The 15409-nt window shown below is 37.2% G+C and overlaps 1 protein-coding gene across 1 annotated transcript in view; it reads left to right on the forward strand.

The window, feature by feature from the left end:
- PTTG1IP2 (PTTG1IP family member 2) overlaps positions 1-15409 on the forward strand; it is a 59852-nt gene that overhangs the window by 13228 nt on the left and 31215 nt on the right. The window contains exons 6-7 of the mRNA XM_059073979.2: positions 874-935; positions 2741-2806. Of these exons, the coding sequence (XP_058929962.2) occupies positions 874-935; positions 2741-2806 (128 nt within the window). The remainder of the gene's footprint in view (positions 1-873; positions 936-2740; positions 2807-15409) is intronic.

A 15409-nucleotide genomic window follows, 5' to 3' on the forward strand; every position in this document is an offset into this window, starting at 1 on the left:
TGGTTTTGCTCTGCTATTCATCTGCTATCTCTTCCTTTTTGATTTCTTCTAGAGATCTCCTAGGCCTTGTTAATTCCATGAGATCTGCATTCTATTAGAGGAATTTGTCTTATTAAGGACTTCTTGTACTTCATAATCCAAAGATGCTGCTTGGGTTCCAGAAACATCCATATTTCATTAAGAAAATGAATGACTAATGGGGCATCAAAAGATTGATGGGCTTCCCTGGTGGTGCAGTGGTTGGGAGTCTGCCTGCTGATGCAGGGGACATGGGTTCGTGCCCCGGTCCAGGAAGATCCCACATGCCGCAGAGTGGCTGGGCCCGTGGGCCATAAAAAAAAAAGAAGATTGATTACTACATCTGATCTAATAGTCTTGTTATTTAGCAGATATGATTTTAAGTTAAAGCACTTTTTAAATTTCCAAGTGTTAGAGAACATAAATGTTTAACCGCTCCTGTACTCACTGCCTCCTTTGACTCTTATCTATTTTAGTAAATATTTACTGAGTTTTTATTATGCCTTAAGTAGTGTGGTTGTCACTAGGGACATAATTATAACAAGAAAGATAAATCGTTGCCTTCGTGGAGCTTACATCTTACTAAGAGAAGACACAGAGATGTAAACAAGCAATTGTTAATTCTATTGCTAACTTATTGATATTTCAAATGATATTTCATTTATTTTAATTGTATTACTGTATTCTTAATCAAGCACTTTAATTTTCCTGGTGGATAAATAAAAGGAGAACTTAACGTAATAAAGCAATGGTAATAAAAACTTACATAAATGTAGTCTAATAAGATAATTCCAATTATAACTTTATTCTGAAAATAAGCCTCACTAACTCTAAGTTTACCATCCTTTTGAACAGAATTCAAGTCTATATTGCTGGAAGACCACACACAACTTACATTCCTCGTGGGACTGCTCCTGGCAAGTATTATAATTTGTTTGATGAAGTGCCCCAGACTCTTTCAGTAACTCACAGCTGGAAGTCTTCCTCTTACTTTTCCCAGGCATCAAAATTAAAGTACGAGTAGGAAACACAGTTCTCATTTCTAAAACACATTCTTATAACCTCAATAGCTAGTGTAGGATGGGTAAAAACCATAATATTGATACAGAAGAGTTTAAAATTTCCAACCTAAATTGGATATTAATACCTTTCCCAGTTACCCCAACTCCCACTCCACAAAAGCAACTCAACAAAAGTTTCACTTTGCTTTAAGGAATCCTTGAAGACTTTTCCCACATCAATTCATCCTACCTAGTTGACTGACCCTCTCTCCACTCTTTTCGGCTTGATTCTTTAAACCTTCCCGTACTTACAAGGCTCCTGCTTACCCAGAACTCAGATCTTAGCTCCGTTCAGCTCAACATGCACAGCTCTGGGCAGGTCCTCACACTCTTCCGCCCAGGCCTAGATCCTAGGACCCCAACTGAAGTCAGAACCATAGCCCCCTGTTCACCTGGGTAATTGAACCATAAAGTATCGGCTGATGAAAGGGTACTGCAAGGTCCTTTATAATTTCCATTAAAAATAACATCGGGGACATCCATATTATTGTGCTGCTCTGGGCCTCTGGGACATGATACTAAATCTGAATGAGAAGCAGGGTAAACCTTGTAGGGGCAAGGATGAACTGTCAAGCGTGTACATACTTCTTGCTAACTTCTAGATCTTGTTACGTAGAAATTGTTTTGATGGTAACAGGATCACAAACTGTTTCAAAAAGCTATTTGAGGAGAGGAACTGAAGTACAGGGTGATTGCCGCTTCCTAGAATTGAAATCACACCAGAGGGCTGCAGAGGACGATGTGTCCTCTGCAACTTGTCCAACTTGTCTCCCTCCATGTTCAATTCCACAGCAAAGTGAACCAGGAGAAATGCTTTGAAAAGAGCACAGGGTTGGATATTTATTCATTTCAGATAGAAACCGTTATCTATTCACAGATTGAGAACAGTTAGTTACACTAGATTCATTGTAGGGAATAAAATGTAATCAAATTCAGAAAGCAGGATTATTTTCCACCCAGGAGAAAAATCTCAAGCCCAAGGGATAGCTATATTAAAAGGTTGAATAAAGGAAACAAGATTCTTCAAAAGGAATTGAGAAGATGGAAAGTGGAAGCGTGGTGTCATAGAGATCAAGAAAGGAGGGTCTGAATGTATGAGTGTCCTTTAGACTTACAAATTGGGAGGTTACTGATACCCTAACTGCATGTGGTAGTCTTATGAGTGTTTATTCGAGACACAGAATAAACAGACTTCTGACTTGTGCAAGAAGAAAATATGGAACCTGAAAAACGTCATACACTATGCACATTTGACCACGATGCCTCTCACCCACAGAGTTATTCTCCTGGAGTGATAGTAATATCGCCCCTCTTGGTCCTTGGTCCAAACTTCTCTAGAAAATGAATTCAGAAGATGATTTGAAGGGATTGGGGATTCATTGAGCATCCACAGGTTTTCTGTCAGCAGAGACAACTAGTCTTGTGGTCACCACCAAAAGTTTGGCCTTTTCCTCTTTGTTAAACTCATACCCAAGTTGATAATACCTTAAGTCATTTGAGCCCTAAATATTAAAATAGCAGTAATATTGCAGTATCAGAATAGAAATCATATGATTATTTCTAAATATTTTATATTAAGCATTTTTTAAAAATTAGGTAAATCATCACTGACTTTTCTTAGAAAGACTTTGAAAAAGTAAATTGATTCTCTCTTCTCATAGTATATAATGAAGAGATAACTGAAAAGCTAGATCATCCAGAGAGAGAAGAAGGAAGTTTCTTCAATGGTAAGCTTTCAAATTATATTGCATGAATTTTCTGCATGACTTCCCTCCCTCCTATTATGTAACTTTTCAGAAATGTAATCAGAATCATTAAGAAAGTAAGTGGAAATAAATCTGTAAAATGTAAACTAATATTCAATGCCTGACACATGTAATAGAAGGCAGCAGAAAATGGAGCTATAACAGCTCCTCAGTCAGGCTACCTTAGTTAAAATCTGGGGTTCATTTACTAAGTATGTCACATTGGACAGCTAACTTAACCTGTCTGTGTCTTACTTTACTCATTCGTTAATATTCTCCAGTAATAGTGAATCAATCAGTGGGTAGCTCTGAGGTACAAAATGAGATTTTATGGGCAAAATTTTTAGAATTTCCCTGACACTCAGTAAATTCTTAATAGATGTTAATCGTTACTGGAGTACAGAATCTCAGCCCTTGGTGGCATATGAAGGTCACCCTGCCCAACCCCTCCTCCAGTGCTAGGGCCCTCTTGCCTGTATCTCTGGCATGGTTGATGGTGAACAGCTGGAGACTATCACTTGTATGAAAACAATGACTAATTTGGCTTTGTGTATGTGTGTGCGCGTGTGTATATGAATGTTGTGTGCATGCACAGGTGCTTGACTTTCAACAGGGTAAACACACAGACATACTTTTATTGCCACTTCCTACATCCACCTACACAGAAAGGAAGACCCTAGCTAGAGGCATCCTCCATAATTGTATGGCTCCTGAAGTTGTCAGTACAGGTGAATAAAGAAGGAGAGGAAGGAGAATGCAGGTAACTCCCAGAAGCCTTCAGGCCCCCTAGAGGCCAGAATGATCTCCAGAGAGAAATTAGAGTTTAAAAGATCAGTGACACTAGGATGACCATCTATCATCCAAACTGGGACCATTTTGAGAGTAAAAGTGGGTACTATTAATAATTATTCTGGGAGAAAAGTTATAAACCAGGAGTATCTTGCTCAAATGAGAACATGTAGTCACGCTGGTTAACACCCACTGTTATGAGGGAAATGTGTGCATTTATTTGCTGTTGGAGGGATTGGGTATCTATACAAACTTTTAAAAAGGCAATCTGACAGTGTCTATTAAAACATTTTTTGGGTACTCTTTGACCTGGTAATTCTGTTATTAGAGATTTTTTTCCCCTTATGAGTCACCAAAATTATGTGTATTGGTTGAATCAGATGAATTTCTAGATTTGTCCATTTGTGACATACAATTTCATACAGTTCAAACTAATAAAGTTGTCAGGAGTTGATTTATGTGTTGTGCGACCTGAGCTTATGAAATTTTGAGACCCTCATAAAAATTGTTTTAAATCTTCTTTTTGTTAATTTTACAAAAATGTTTGATTCTGATAACACATATTCCCAGAACCTTAAAAAGTCTAGGGCAAATGAGGGCTCCTAAAGCTTAAGCTATACCACACACACACATATTTTATTAAATATTTGAAAAATAGGACACACACATCACACACATTCTTGTCTAGACTTGAATAAGAATGGAACTGTCATACATTTGGGGGTATAAATTAGTACAAGAATTCTAAAAATTAGCTTGCTAATATGAATCAAGAGCACAAACCTTTTTTTACTCTTTAAATCCCAATAATGTCACTTTTAGGAATTTATCCTATGAAAATAATCTGAAATAGTTTCATTTTTAACATGGAACTCTATGATCCATTAGGTATTAAGCATGATATATGGTGTGAGATTCAGTTCCAATTTTATCTTTTTCCAAATGGCTATCAAGCACAATTTATTTTAAAAGCCCATCTTTATGCCAGTGATGAGATGGAATTTTTTTCATAAATCAAATTTCCATACACATTTGAGTATATTTTTATTCTATTCACTGCCATTGGTTTGTCTGGTTAATCATTCCCTAACACCATAATTAGTTATGGAGGATATATAAATTATTTTAATATCTGGAAAAGATATTAAACTTCTCCCCACCTCACATTATTCTTTTTGTTTCCATTTTTTCTTAATTTTAAGTTCAAGCATAATAAAGATGAGTTGTTTATTCTAACTTGTGCCAATGCTGGAAATTTCAGAAAGTTAAACATTTGTTCTCTGGAAAAGATAATCATTCTAGAACTTCAGAGTTTCTCCATGTAAAGTAATTCATGAAATTACAGTGATTTCCTCTTGATTTGTTTCAACTTGCTTGTCCTCCCCTCCCCGTCCTATCTTTCTTCCTCTTCCTCTTTCTCTTTTGCTTCTTTCTGTCTTTTCTTTTCCCGTACTTCCTTCATCTCTTCCTTCCAGAGCAGACTTACCAAAGAAGGACTTGATGATATTACTATTTTTTAAAAAAAATTATGTCTTCTCATACTGCCTTGCTGTCCAACTTTTGTACCAGAGCATTTCATTTTGAATAAAATGCTATTGCAGGGGGAAAGTGTTGCAGAAGAGCTTTTACTATACAGTTGACCATATAATAATCATAGAAAGACTCTCAAATTCATAATGTAAAAGTTATAATTTTAATGCTTTTTATTTACATATTCTGTTAAAAATAAAACAGTGAAACGTTTTTTAAAAAGACCTGATATTCCAGCCCCAAAATGTCTTCTATAAAGCAATATTTTGAAATCTTAGAATAAGAAATAAAAATATACTAGGACAAATTATAGAACCTAGTTTTCTATTCTTGTTCATATCTAATCAGTAAATTTAAAGATAAGGTAGTGAACTCTATTGAGAGTTTTCACCCAGGATTGTGAGGAAACAGGGCTGTGAGGAGAGAGGAATAAAGAGCTAGAAAGACTGGGATTCGGGGAAGGCTTTGTTTGAGTGATGAGAATGGCATGAGGGAAAGAGTATTTGAAGGGAGAACTATCTTAAATTGGGAAGTGGGCTCCAAGGCAGAGCTTTGCCTGCAAGATTTATTGGAGAATGCTCTTAGGAATAACACATATAAGAGAGAGAGAGAGAAGCAGACTTGGGCAGGGGTAATAATTGAATTGTCATATAGTCACAACAGAGCCCTCAGTAAATTTAATGGAGAGTTCTGGAACCTAAATGGCCTCCCTAATTGAGGCAAAGGGGCCCAAGCCTTCATATCAACTATCGTTAGATGTGGGATACTCTCCAAAAGGAGACTTAACTGTGAGTGCGGCAGCTCCCTTTGACTGAGGGCAATTATCAAAGAGAGCCTGGCAGCTGGAGGAATCAGTGCCTTCTTCTGGAAAGGGAAGTCCAGGCATCTACCACAGCAGCTGTTATTCATTTGGGAGAATATTGAGAATAGGGATGCTAGGAAGATAGGATTTGAAATGTTCTACTACTCGTTAAGAGCACACTCCTCTCTCTCCACTTTAGCATTTTCTTTACAACCGAAGTGAATATTAACATTTCTTTCAGTTATACCTTTCCATTGTTGTTGAAATCATTACTATTATTATTATTATTATTATTATTATTATTATTATTATTTGACCCTATGCAGAGATTGAGCCATATGTGACCGGCTTTATTTCTGGGTTAAATAAATTTTGGAATAGAATTAATTGTGATGGTGACCAAGAAGGGAAAAATATGCAAACAGAAGATGGTAGATTTATTAAGAAAAGAAGGTAATTGAAAAATGGTTGTCTTGGAGAAGTAGAAAAAAGCAGATCTAATGGGACAGAGAGTGGTGAAGTAGAAGGTTGTCGCCAGAGAATAAAACTTCTCCTAGAACACTAGGAGATGGAACAGTTTCGGTCAGGAATTGGCAAACTTTCTTTTAAAGGACCAGATAGTAAATGTTTTAGGCTTTGGGGGTCTTCTGGTCTACTCAACTTTACTGTCATGTAAAATCAGCCATAGACAATACATAATCGAATGTATGTGACTGTGTTCCAATAAAATTTTATTTACAAAAACATGAGAGGGCCAGATTTGGTTTGTGAGCCATAGTTTGTGGAACCGTGGTTTAGATGATGAAAAAGACCATTGAATGGCTAACTGGTGTTTGCCTATCTTGTTATACTGACTTGTAACAAATGTGTTTAAAGATTCCAAATAAAATAGCCAAAAGAAGATACAAAGGGAAAGCTAGAATAAAGTAACTATTATGTAGCTAATAATCCCTTCACTTTTGTCACATGGTTGATCACAGTATGCACAGCCTTTCACTAATTTTTTCATCCTTCGCATTTATATTCTTACTTCTAAATACTGAGGTTTTTGAGATGGAAGCAACAATTAATCCAGCCAACATATGCCATCCTGATAAATCCAAAGGGGTTTTGACAAACACATCATAAAAAGTGACTAATTTCATAAGAAATGTAGCAGTAATCCAAAAGGAATAGATTAGACTTCTGAAATATACATGTGACAGGGGTCTTTCCACTTAATTTGTGTGGAAATTGGTGTGGATTCTTGACAAATCTTTTACCCTCTATCCTTTATTATGCAGCTGTCCAATAAAAACACCTTTGATACTTTTCCAGAGTTTTGAAATCTACATGACAAATTTTAAACTTCTTTGAAAAGGATGTTCATTACCTTTTTGGAGTAAGGCAGTATTTTCCACATCCAAGTTGCTGCCTGGCCAAATCCACAAACAGGGATGTTATTAAGGAAAGTCTTCATTGGACTGTAGGTGAGATGAGATGACCCTAATCATCACAACTGTACAACTAATAGAAATTTACTCCAAAATTTCATTTACTCTTACAAATTGGGTGCCCAAATAATAAAAAGGGAGAATTAAAGAGACGCCTTTATGTTGCTTTTGTTTTTTGGTAAACATATGCTGTTGAGTTATCTATTGAGCATGCCAGAACCTAATGAGAAAATTTGTGACTGAAAATCGTGGAGACAGACTTAACCTTCTGTTTCCTCCTGGTAGAGGAAAGCAAACAGTTAAAAGGCTGAGGGTGAGTGGTAGAATGACAATAGCTTTGTTAACCTGACTCTGTAGATTAGATGATCATTGCCCGAAATGCCAGCTTCTGGTTGGCTGTAAGAAAATGCCTTTTTCTCCTTTCACTCACCAGTTTCTCCCTCCATTTAAATGGTAATCACACATTTATAATGCAGTGCAAGTATGTCCTGTTTTACTCAGAATCCTCTGGGAGCTCTAGAAACTAGTGCTTTCATAATGAGGGATACTCTTTTGGAGTTATTTCTTTGCTTGGGAAGATCTTGGTTCTATTAATTTTTTTCTACTTTCACTTGTCCTTTTTTTTGTTTGTTTCCCTCAAAACCAATAGGATTTTTCCAATCAAATAGTGAGCCCTGGCAAAATTGAATAATGATATTCAAGTCATGTAACTTTAAATAATCTTTATTTTAAGTATCTTTTAATTACCTTGGTAGTTGCTGCATATTAATTTGGTATTATTGTTTTCCCAAAACTAAATCAGACTAATTTCCAGTAAAATCACCCCCCCATTTTTCCCTTTTCAAAATTATATTCTCATATTTTTGAAAAATCTAATGGTTTGGGACTTCCCTGGTGGCACAGTGGTTAAGAATCCACTTGCCAATGCAGGGGACATGGGTTTGAGCCCTGGTCCAGGAAGATCACACATGCTGTGGAGCAACTAAACCCGTGCCCCACAACTACTGAGCCTGCGCTCTAGGGCCTGCAAGCCACAACTACTGAGCCTGCGTGCCACAACTACTGAAGCCTGTGCGCCTAGAGCCCCTGCCCCACAGCAAGAGAAACCACCGCAATGAGAAGCCCGCACACCACAACAAAGAGTAGCCCCTGCTCGCCACAACTAGAGAAAGCCCGCACACAGCAATGAAAACCCAATGCAGCCAAAAATAAAATATAAATTTTAAAAAATCTATGGTTAACTCTGATCTTGCATCTTTCCTTTTCCCCTCTTCTCTCTGTGCTTGGTATTTAGTTCAAGATTCATTTTGGTATTTAAATCAGTGCCTACTTGTTTCATTAGGTTTAATATTTTATCTTGACCTTCCAAATAACTTGAATGCAATAGAAATACCAGGCAAAACCTAATGATCTGGTGAAATTAATAATGACAAGTACTAAATGTGAATCTCTCAAGATATTCCTGACCTAGTACTTATTTAAGCAATCATTTTATATCAATAACTTTTATCTTTCTGATATCAAGATTATTTTTATGTAAACCTCCATCAAATTCTTTGGGGAACAAGCATTTTTTGCCAGGTTATTTATAATAGGTAGGATTAATAGTTATACAAAGATAAACATTGATAAAATATAATGCAGGAATAACTTTTTTTTATAAGTGTACATAGTGATGGTTTCTGTGAAAATGGTGTCTAAATGAAATAGAACCATATAAATGAGACCCTGAGAGTAATTCTTAAAAATTAGTGAAGGCAATAACATTTTTCTCAGGGGACTCCTCTTAAAATGTGACAAGTGCTTTTTGGGAGATGGGGAAGTTCTGTGGTCAGGTTTATAAGATGCTTCTGGAATTTACTCACTGTAAGATCTCAGGTAAATTGCTTAATATCCCTGAGCCTTGATTTCCTCATGCATATAGGAATAATAATAACCACTTTGCAAGGAAGTTGAGGAAAAATGTAGGAAAAGCTCTTGGAAAAGCTCTATTGACTGTATATAATATACAGTCAATATGTGGTAGCTCCTGGGCAAGGGAAGGAGCCAGGCAAGATACTACAATGAAGTAGGAGTCTAGTCCCTGAACCAGCAAGATCCTAGGTTCTAATCTCTGCCTACCACGTTTGAACTGTTTAATGCTGAGCAAATTATTTATATACTAAGCCACCCCATATGAAAGGGAAATAACAATACTATAAAAGTTGTGTGAGAAGTGATTTTTTTATAGTGCTTGGCATATAGTAGGTACTCAATAAATGGTTCTCTTATTGCCTGTTATGTCACTGTAGGTCTGTAGGCGCTATAGGAACATATAGAGGAACCTTACATGTTACCTTTAGGCACTTAGAATCTTTCAAGGAAGAGAAGGCCTTGAGATAAGTACGTTTAAGTAGTACAAAATATAGTATAGTAAGTTCCACAACAGGGGTCCATAGGTGCCTCAGTGTTGAGTTAAAGTCTATATAACTCATATTCATAGGGGTCAAGTAAGACTTCATGGAAGCAATCATGTCGGCTCAGCTGAGTTTGAAGATTGGTCAGAATTATCAACAGACTAAAGCTGTTAGGAGAGGGAGTTTGGGAGAGAGGAAACAGAAGGAGTAATGAAAGTCATGAAGGTGAAAAAGCGTGGTTATACATGAGTAAAGTAGTAAATAAGTTCTACTATTTCTTTAAAGTATAAGGAACAGGGAAGGTACAGGATTAATGGCTGATACTTACTGGGCACTCATGTGCCTGGCACTGTTCTAAGGGCTTTAATTCATTGAATCCTCACAGCAGTCCTATGAGAAGTCTTAGTACTCCATAGATAAGGGAATAGAGCCCTTATAGTACCTATATGTGAAATAGAAGATGATGTCCTTTCTTCTGAGCCTGTAGCAGCCCTGTGCTGAGACACAGCTTGGTGAGTGGTACATGGGCTACACTTCTACCCCCACTCACCCCTCACTCTCAGCCAGATGCTTCACTCAGGACCCCTCAGCCTACATTAGTGCATGCAGCAGTCCTGCTTAGTGTCTTAAAGCTGGGCAATCTGGGTCCAGGGTCTGAGCTTTTAATCATGATGCTATGTGATGAGAAAGGTACCTGGTCCTTATTTGTGAGTAATCTTGAAATCCCCACTTAGGAATCTGAGCTTTGTTTTAAAAGTAAAAGGAGACATTGACTTTATTTTGAAGAAATGTAGAGGCACTTTTTAGCAAAGGTGAGGAATAACAATCATTTATTTGTAAGGAACTATATCTCGATGGTATTATTGGGGTGGGGACAGGGAAATGGGATGGGTGGATGATTTAGAGAGGGGAGATTCAGGCAGGAAGACAAGTTAGGAGAGTGCCAGTCATTCAGGTGGGCACAGGTGAAAGCCCAAATGCGAATGGTGGCATGAAATTGGGAGGAGACTTGAATGACATTTCAGATTAGAATTCACAGACCCTCTTGATCATTTAGAAGTAGAGTGTCAAAAGGAGGAGCTGAAGGAGATTTCAAGGCTTCCAACTTGGGTAATTGGAAGACAATGACGCTGTTAAGATAAAGAAGGAAAACAGGAGGAAGGGCAAGGACATTTTGGTGAGAAGGATAAAGTTTTCATGTTGAATTTGTGGTAATGGCAAGACATGCATGTAGAAACTCCAACCAAGAGTTAGGACTGTGGGTGTGGAGCTGGGGAAATTTGAGCTGAAGAGCTAAATGAAGAAAGAGTCTACATGAAGCCATGGGTGTGGGTGAGAGCAATTGTGGTGTATGTCAAGAGAACAGAAGGACAAGAAAGGATCCTTCAGGATAGCTTAATCTAGCGTGTGGAAAGAAGTTATGGTGTCACCCAAGAAGATGGAGCAGCGACCCAGAGTAATCAAGTCAGAATAGAGCAGAGCTAAGATATAGGACAAGGGTGGTCAGGAACAAATGCGTGGCACAGGCAAAGTTGCTCATACACATAATCTATTTTGTAAACTGCAACAATGTCTTTAAACAATTAGGATGTTTCAGGATACTAAGGAGCACTTTGGTGAATATTAGGTACTATGGGAGCTGAAAATAGATTGTAGCTTTCTACAGTGCATTTTCTATCTTATGAGAAGGGTCGTGTGCAATAAATGATTTATCTTACAGGACAGAGGTTGCCTGGAGCATCATGTAGAGAAGAAATCTGAGTAATGCCCAGGCTCAGTGGGAAAGAACATTAGAATCTATTAGCAATATTGACCCTCTGTGGTGGGAGTGGGGGATACTGTGTCAAAGTTGGTCTTTTCTGGATTAGATGCTTCCTAAGGTATTGTTAAAGCTCTAACTTTCTGTGATCATCAGAGCCCAGTTTATCATACACATCAACCTTTTTAAAAAAGACGAATGACTCCTCATGATTTTGTAGCACAAAATTTTCCAATGAGGCTTGCAAAATGAGACTGAATATCAGGTACTCTAGAGTGAATGAATGAAGAAAAATTATGTGCATTCAATAGGGTAAATAAGGGAGAGTCACCACACACCTTCAACTCAGCTGGTTCCTAATGAAAGGGTTAGGGGTGTGTGTGTGTGTGTGCGTGTGCGTGTGCGTGTGTGTGTGTGTGTGTGTGTGTATTCAGTTGTTTGGGACTTCAGATAAATGTTCTAATGGGAGTATGGTGGTAATATGTGACAGAATTGAAAGTAATTGCTTTTTACAGAAAGAGGAAAAAAGTTATTTAAATTTCTCCAGTCAAGAACTTTGATTATAGAAAGCCACAGGCGGGGAACATAAAAAGCCAATGCTGAGCTGGATTATTCACTGTGGAGAATTCATAGTAACCACATTAATAAAGTTTTAGATGAGACTCTTCACTGTTGTATTAAATAACTATTGCAGAGAAGCTTTTATTTTATAAGTATTCATTATCATAGAAATTTACTGTTCTTAGTCTTGAAAAAGTTGTCCATAAACACTTTTGGAAAATGCCATTGTAATTTAAATACCTATTGGAATTAATTTAAAAAACAATTTTGCATTGCAGAATCCTAGAGCTGTAGCCCTTTATATTTCTTCTAACATATCCACTGTATTATATGAATTTACACAAATTATTTCATCTCTGTGTCAGAATATAACTCCTTGAGGGCAAGGGCAGTATTTCATCACTATACCATTGACATCGCTATGTGTAGTGCCTCTCCCTAGTCTCCTCTGACTTTTCTTCCTGTCCACTGACATTTTCAAGAGTCAGCTTTCATAACGCCTCCGATGAAGGTGTGGGACATAGTATCTGCCATCAAAAAACTTAAAATCCGGTTGCTGAGAGAATAGTTACCAGAAATAGATAATGAACAAGGGAGGTAATTAATAACTTAGAGAATAGGTCCACAGTAATTGCTATTTCAAAACCTTGATTTCATTTTCATTCCTTTTTCAGCCACAGATAAATTCTCAATGATGTACGCAAGGACTTTCAAGAGATATGACAACATATAGTCACTCTACTGTTACTATTTCCTTTGCACATGTACTGTCTCTTTCCCTGTATTTTTGTTCTCACTGTTATTTATTTATTTATTTTTCTGATGAGGGGCTCTTGTACCAATTCCTGATATTCATTTGTCAAAGTGCTAACTTTTTTTTTTTTTAATCTCATCTTCAATGCCATCTTCAAACACATTTTCCTGGTCTCCCTTAAGCAACTGTTATGTCTTCCTTTTTTCAGATCACTTTCCTTTCCACTGTCTCTTGGTACTTATCTTAAGGTGGAAATTGTGTTTTATTGGATAGAGTACAGAATCTCAGTTCTGTCATCATTTGTGATGTCTAGAGCAGATATTAAACTCTCTCTGTCCAGCTTCCTCCTCTTTAAAATAGGGATAAAAATAATTGCTTGTTTACATAGCTGTGGTGATACAAGGAGATAACATATGTAAAGTACTTATAACAATGCCTAATACATAATGAATACTCAGTAAATAATGACTTTTATGGCAACAGCTTACAGTTCCTGGCATATAGTAGGGTGTATGTTTTGATTTGAATAATAATGATAAAATTGAGTAAATGATGAGTTCATTTTGCTCTGATTCCAATAAAGCAAAGGGAGTTAGAAAAAGATCAGGGTAGGGTGGATTTGATTGAATAAACATTTATTGCATTTTGCTTTGTGCCAGGCACTGGGGATACAATGTGAACAAGACAGACAACATCAGGGAAGAGGGGGGATGTTGGTCAAAGAGTACAAACTTCCAGTTAAAAGAGAATAAGTTCAGAGGATCTCATGTACAGCATGGTGATTATAGCTAGTAAGACCATATTATACACTGGAAAGTTACCAAGAGAGTAGATCTGCAATGTTCTTACCCCACCGCCAAAAAAAAAAAAAAAGAAATGGTAATTATGTGAGGTGATGGACGTATTAGCTAATGCTATGGTAATCATCATTTTGCAATATATAAGTGTATCAAATCAACACATTGTATACCTTAAACTTATACTATGTTATATGTCAATTATATCTCAATAATGGAAGAAAAAGACAATAATCCCAGTATAAATACAAAAGAAGTGAGGAGAAAAGGAAAATAATTTAAAAATTGTGACACTGCTGGAAAGAAACAAAAGGACTGAAACTGGGAGAAAGGAAGGTGGGGAACGTACTTGAGATAAATAACAAAGGCATCGAGGGAGTGGAGCTTAAGCAAAGACCTCAATATGATGAGGAGTCAGCCAGGAGCAGAGTGAGGTGAAGGAAATACCAGGTGGAGGCTCCAAGGCGAGCCAGAGCTTGGGGTGTTGGAGAAACTGAAGTTCAGTGTGGCTGGAGTGAGCAAGGGTTGAGCTGGATACGTAGGCAGGGGTCAGACTATGGAGGGATTTATATAGGCCACGAAAAGCAGTGTGGGTTGCATTAGACTTGACTGTGAGGGTTGGGTTTTCAGCTGGGTTTAAGACTGTAAAATGTAGAGAAATATTTGGGAGTAGGCATCTGAGGTGGAAGAGCAAAGCCATGGGGTTGTGAGGAAGAATGGTGTCTTAGGAGACGAGAAGTAGTCTGTGAAGTGGAGGAGTTGCATGGGGGCATATGAGAAACTGTTCTCTTTTGGAGGCTATCATTCTACAGAACAGCTGCTGCCTTACAGTAATGGACTTTGACAGATTTTTCTCACAGCAGACGAAAAGTTAAGCTGATGTGGTGACCTTTTGGAATAGATGGTTTCTTTTCTGCCAGGTTGAACCTTTTCTGGGAATATTTGTGCTGAGTGAGCTCTTTGACCTTAGTGCAGGGTAGGTAAATGCTATCCTTCATGAGCATTCAACTCTTTTCCTTTCATGTCAGCAGAAGGAAATAAATCATTTATGTTGGCTCGAGTAATTGTAGCAGCTTTTCATTTCCAATTTACCCCAGTGTGTGTGACTAATTTGAGTTGATAATCACTGTTACCCACGCACAGCTTTTCAAGGGAAGGACCATGAGTCGGAGAACATTAAGTTTCTATAAAGATTGGTGTAATGGCCTTGAACTTAAGCTTTCTAGTCTAAACGTGAAACCTGAGAGTTAAAGCTGTATTACATTTCCAGTAATGACTGTGTCCTTTTTCTTTCAGATTTCCTTCAGGATTTTAATCATCCTTACAGTCTCTTTGAGAATGACTGAACTTCCAAATTCCCTTAAGTTAAAATTTTAAATTCTATTGAACATTTTTGTAGAGTATTTCATTACTTTTACATTGTGACTTGTGCAGTAATTTGTGATTATAAGCTCTTGAAACAAGATTTTATGGTTAGTTTAAAAGATTTTTTAAAAACTTTTAAATAATCTCCTTCCTAGCTAGCTTTACAATCTTAATATTCTTCCCTTTGAACATAAAGCAGTATAAAAATAGAACGTGCAAGCACCTGACATATAAATTTATATATGGCAGAAGGATTAGAGGCTACAGCCCATGATTATGTCTGACGTTGCTGTTTTCTCATCAGTATGACCAGACGATAAATAAATACTCTAATCTTGTTTACATTTATTATTACAAAAATGCTCCACTATTCAGAATCTTCCGTACAATAGTAAGTTT

The sequence above is a fragment of the Kogia breviceps genome, chromosome 9, assembly GCF_026419965.1.
Source record: "Kogia breviceps isolate mKogBre1 chromosome 9, mKogBre1 haplotype 1, whole genome shotgun sequence".
NCBI classification, from domain to species: domain Eukaryota; kingdom Metazoa; phylum Chordata; class Mammalia; order Artiodactyla; family Physeteridae; genus Kogia; species Kogia breviceps.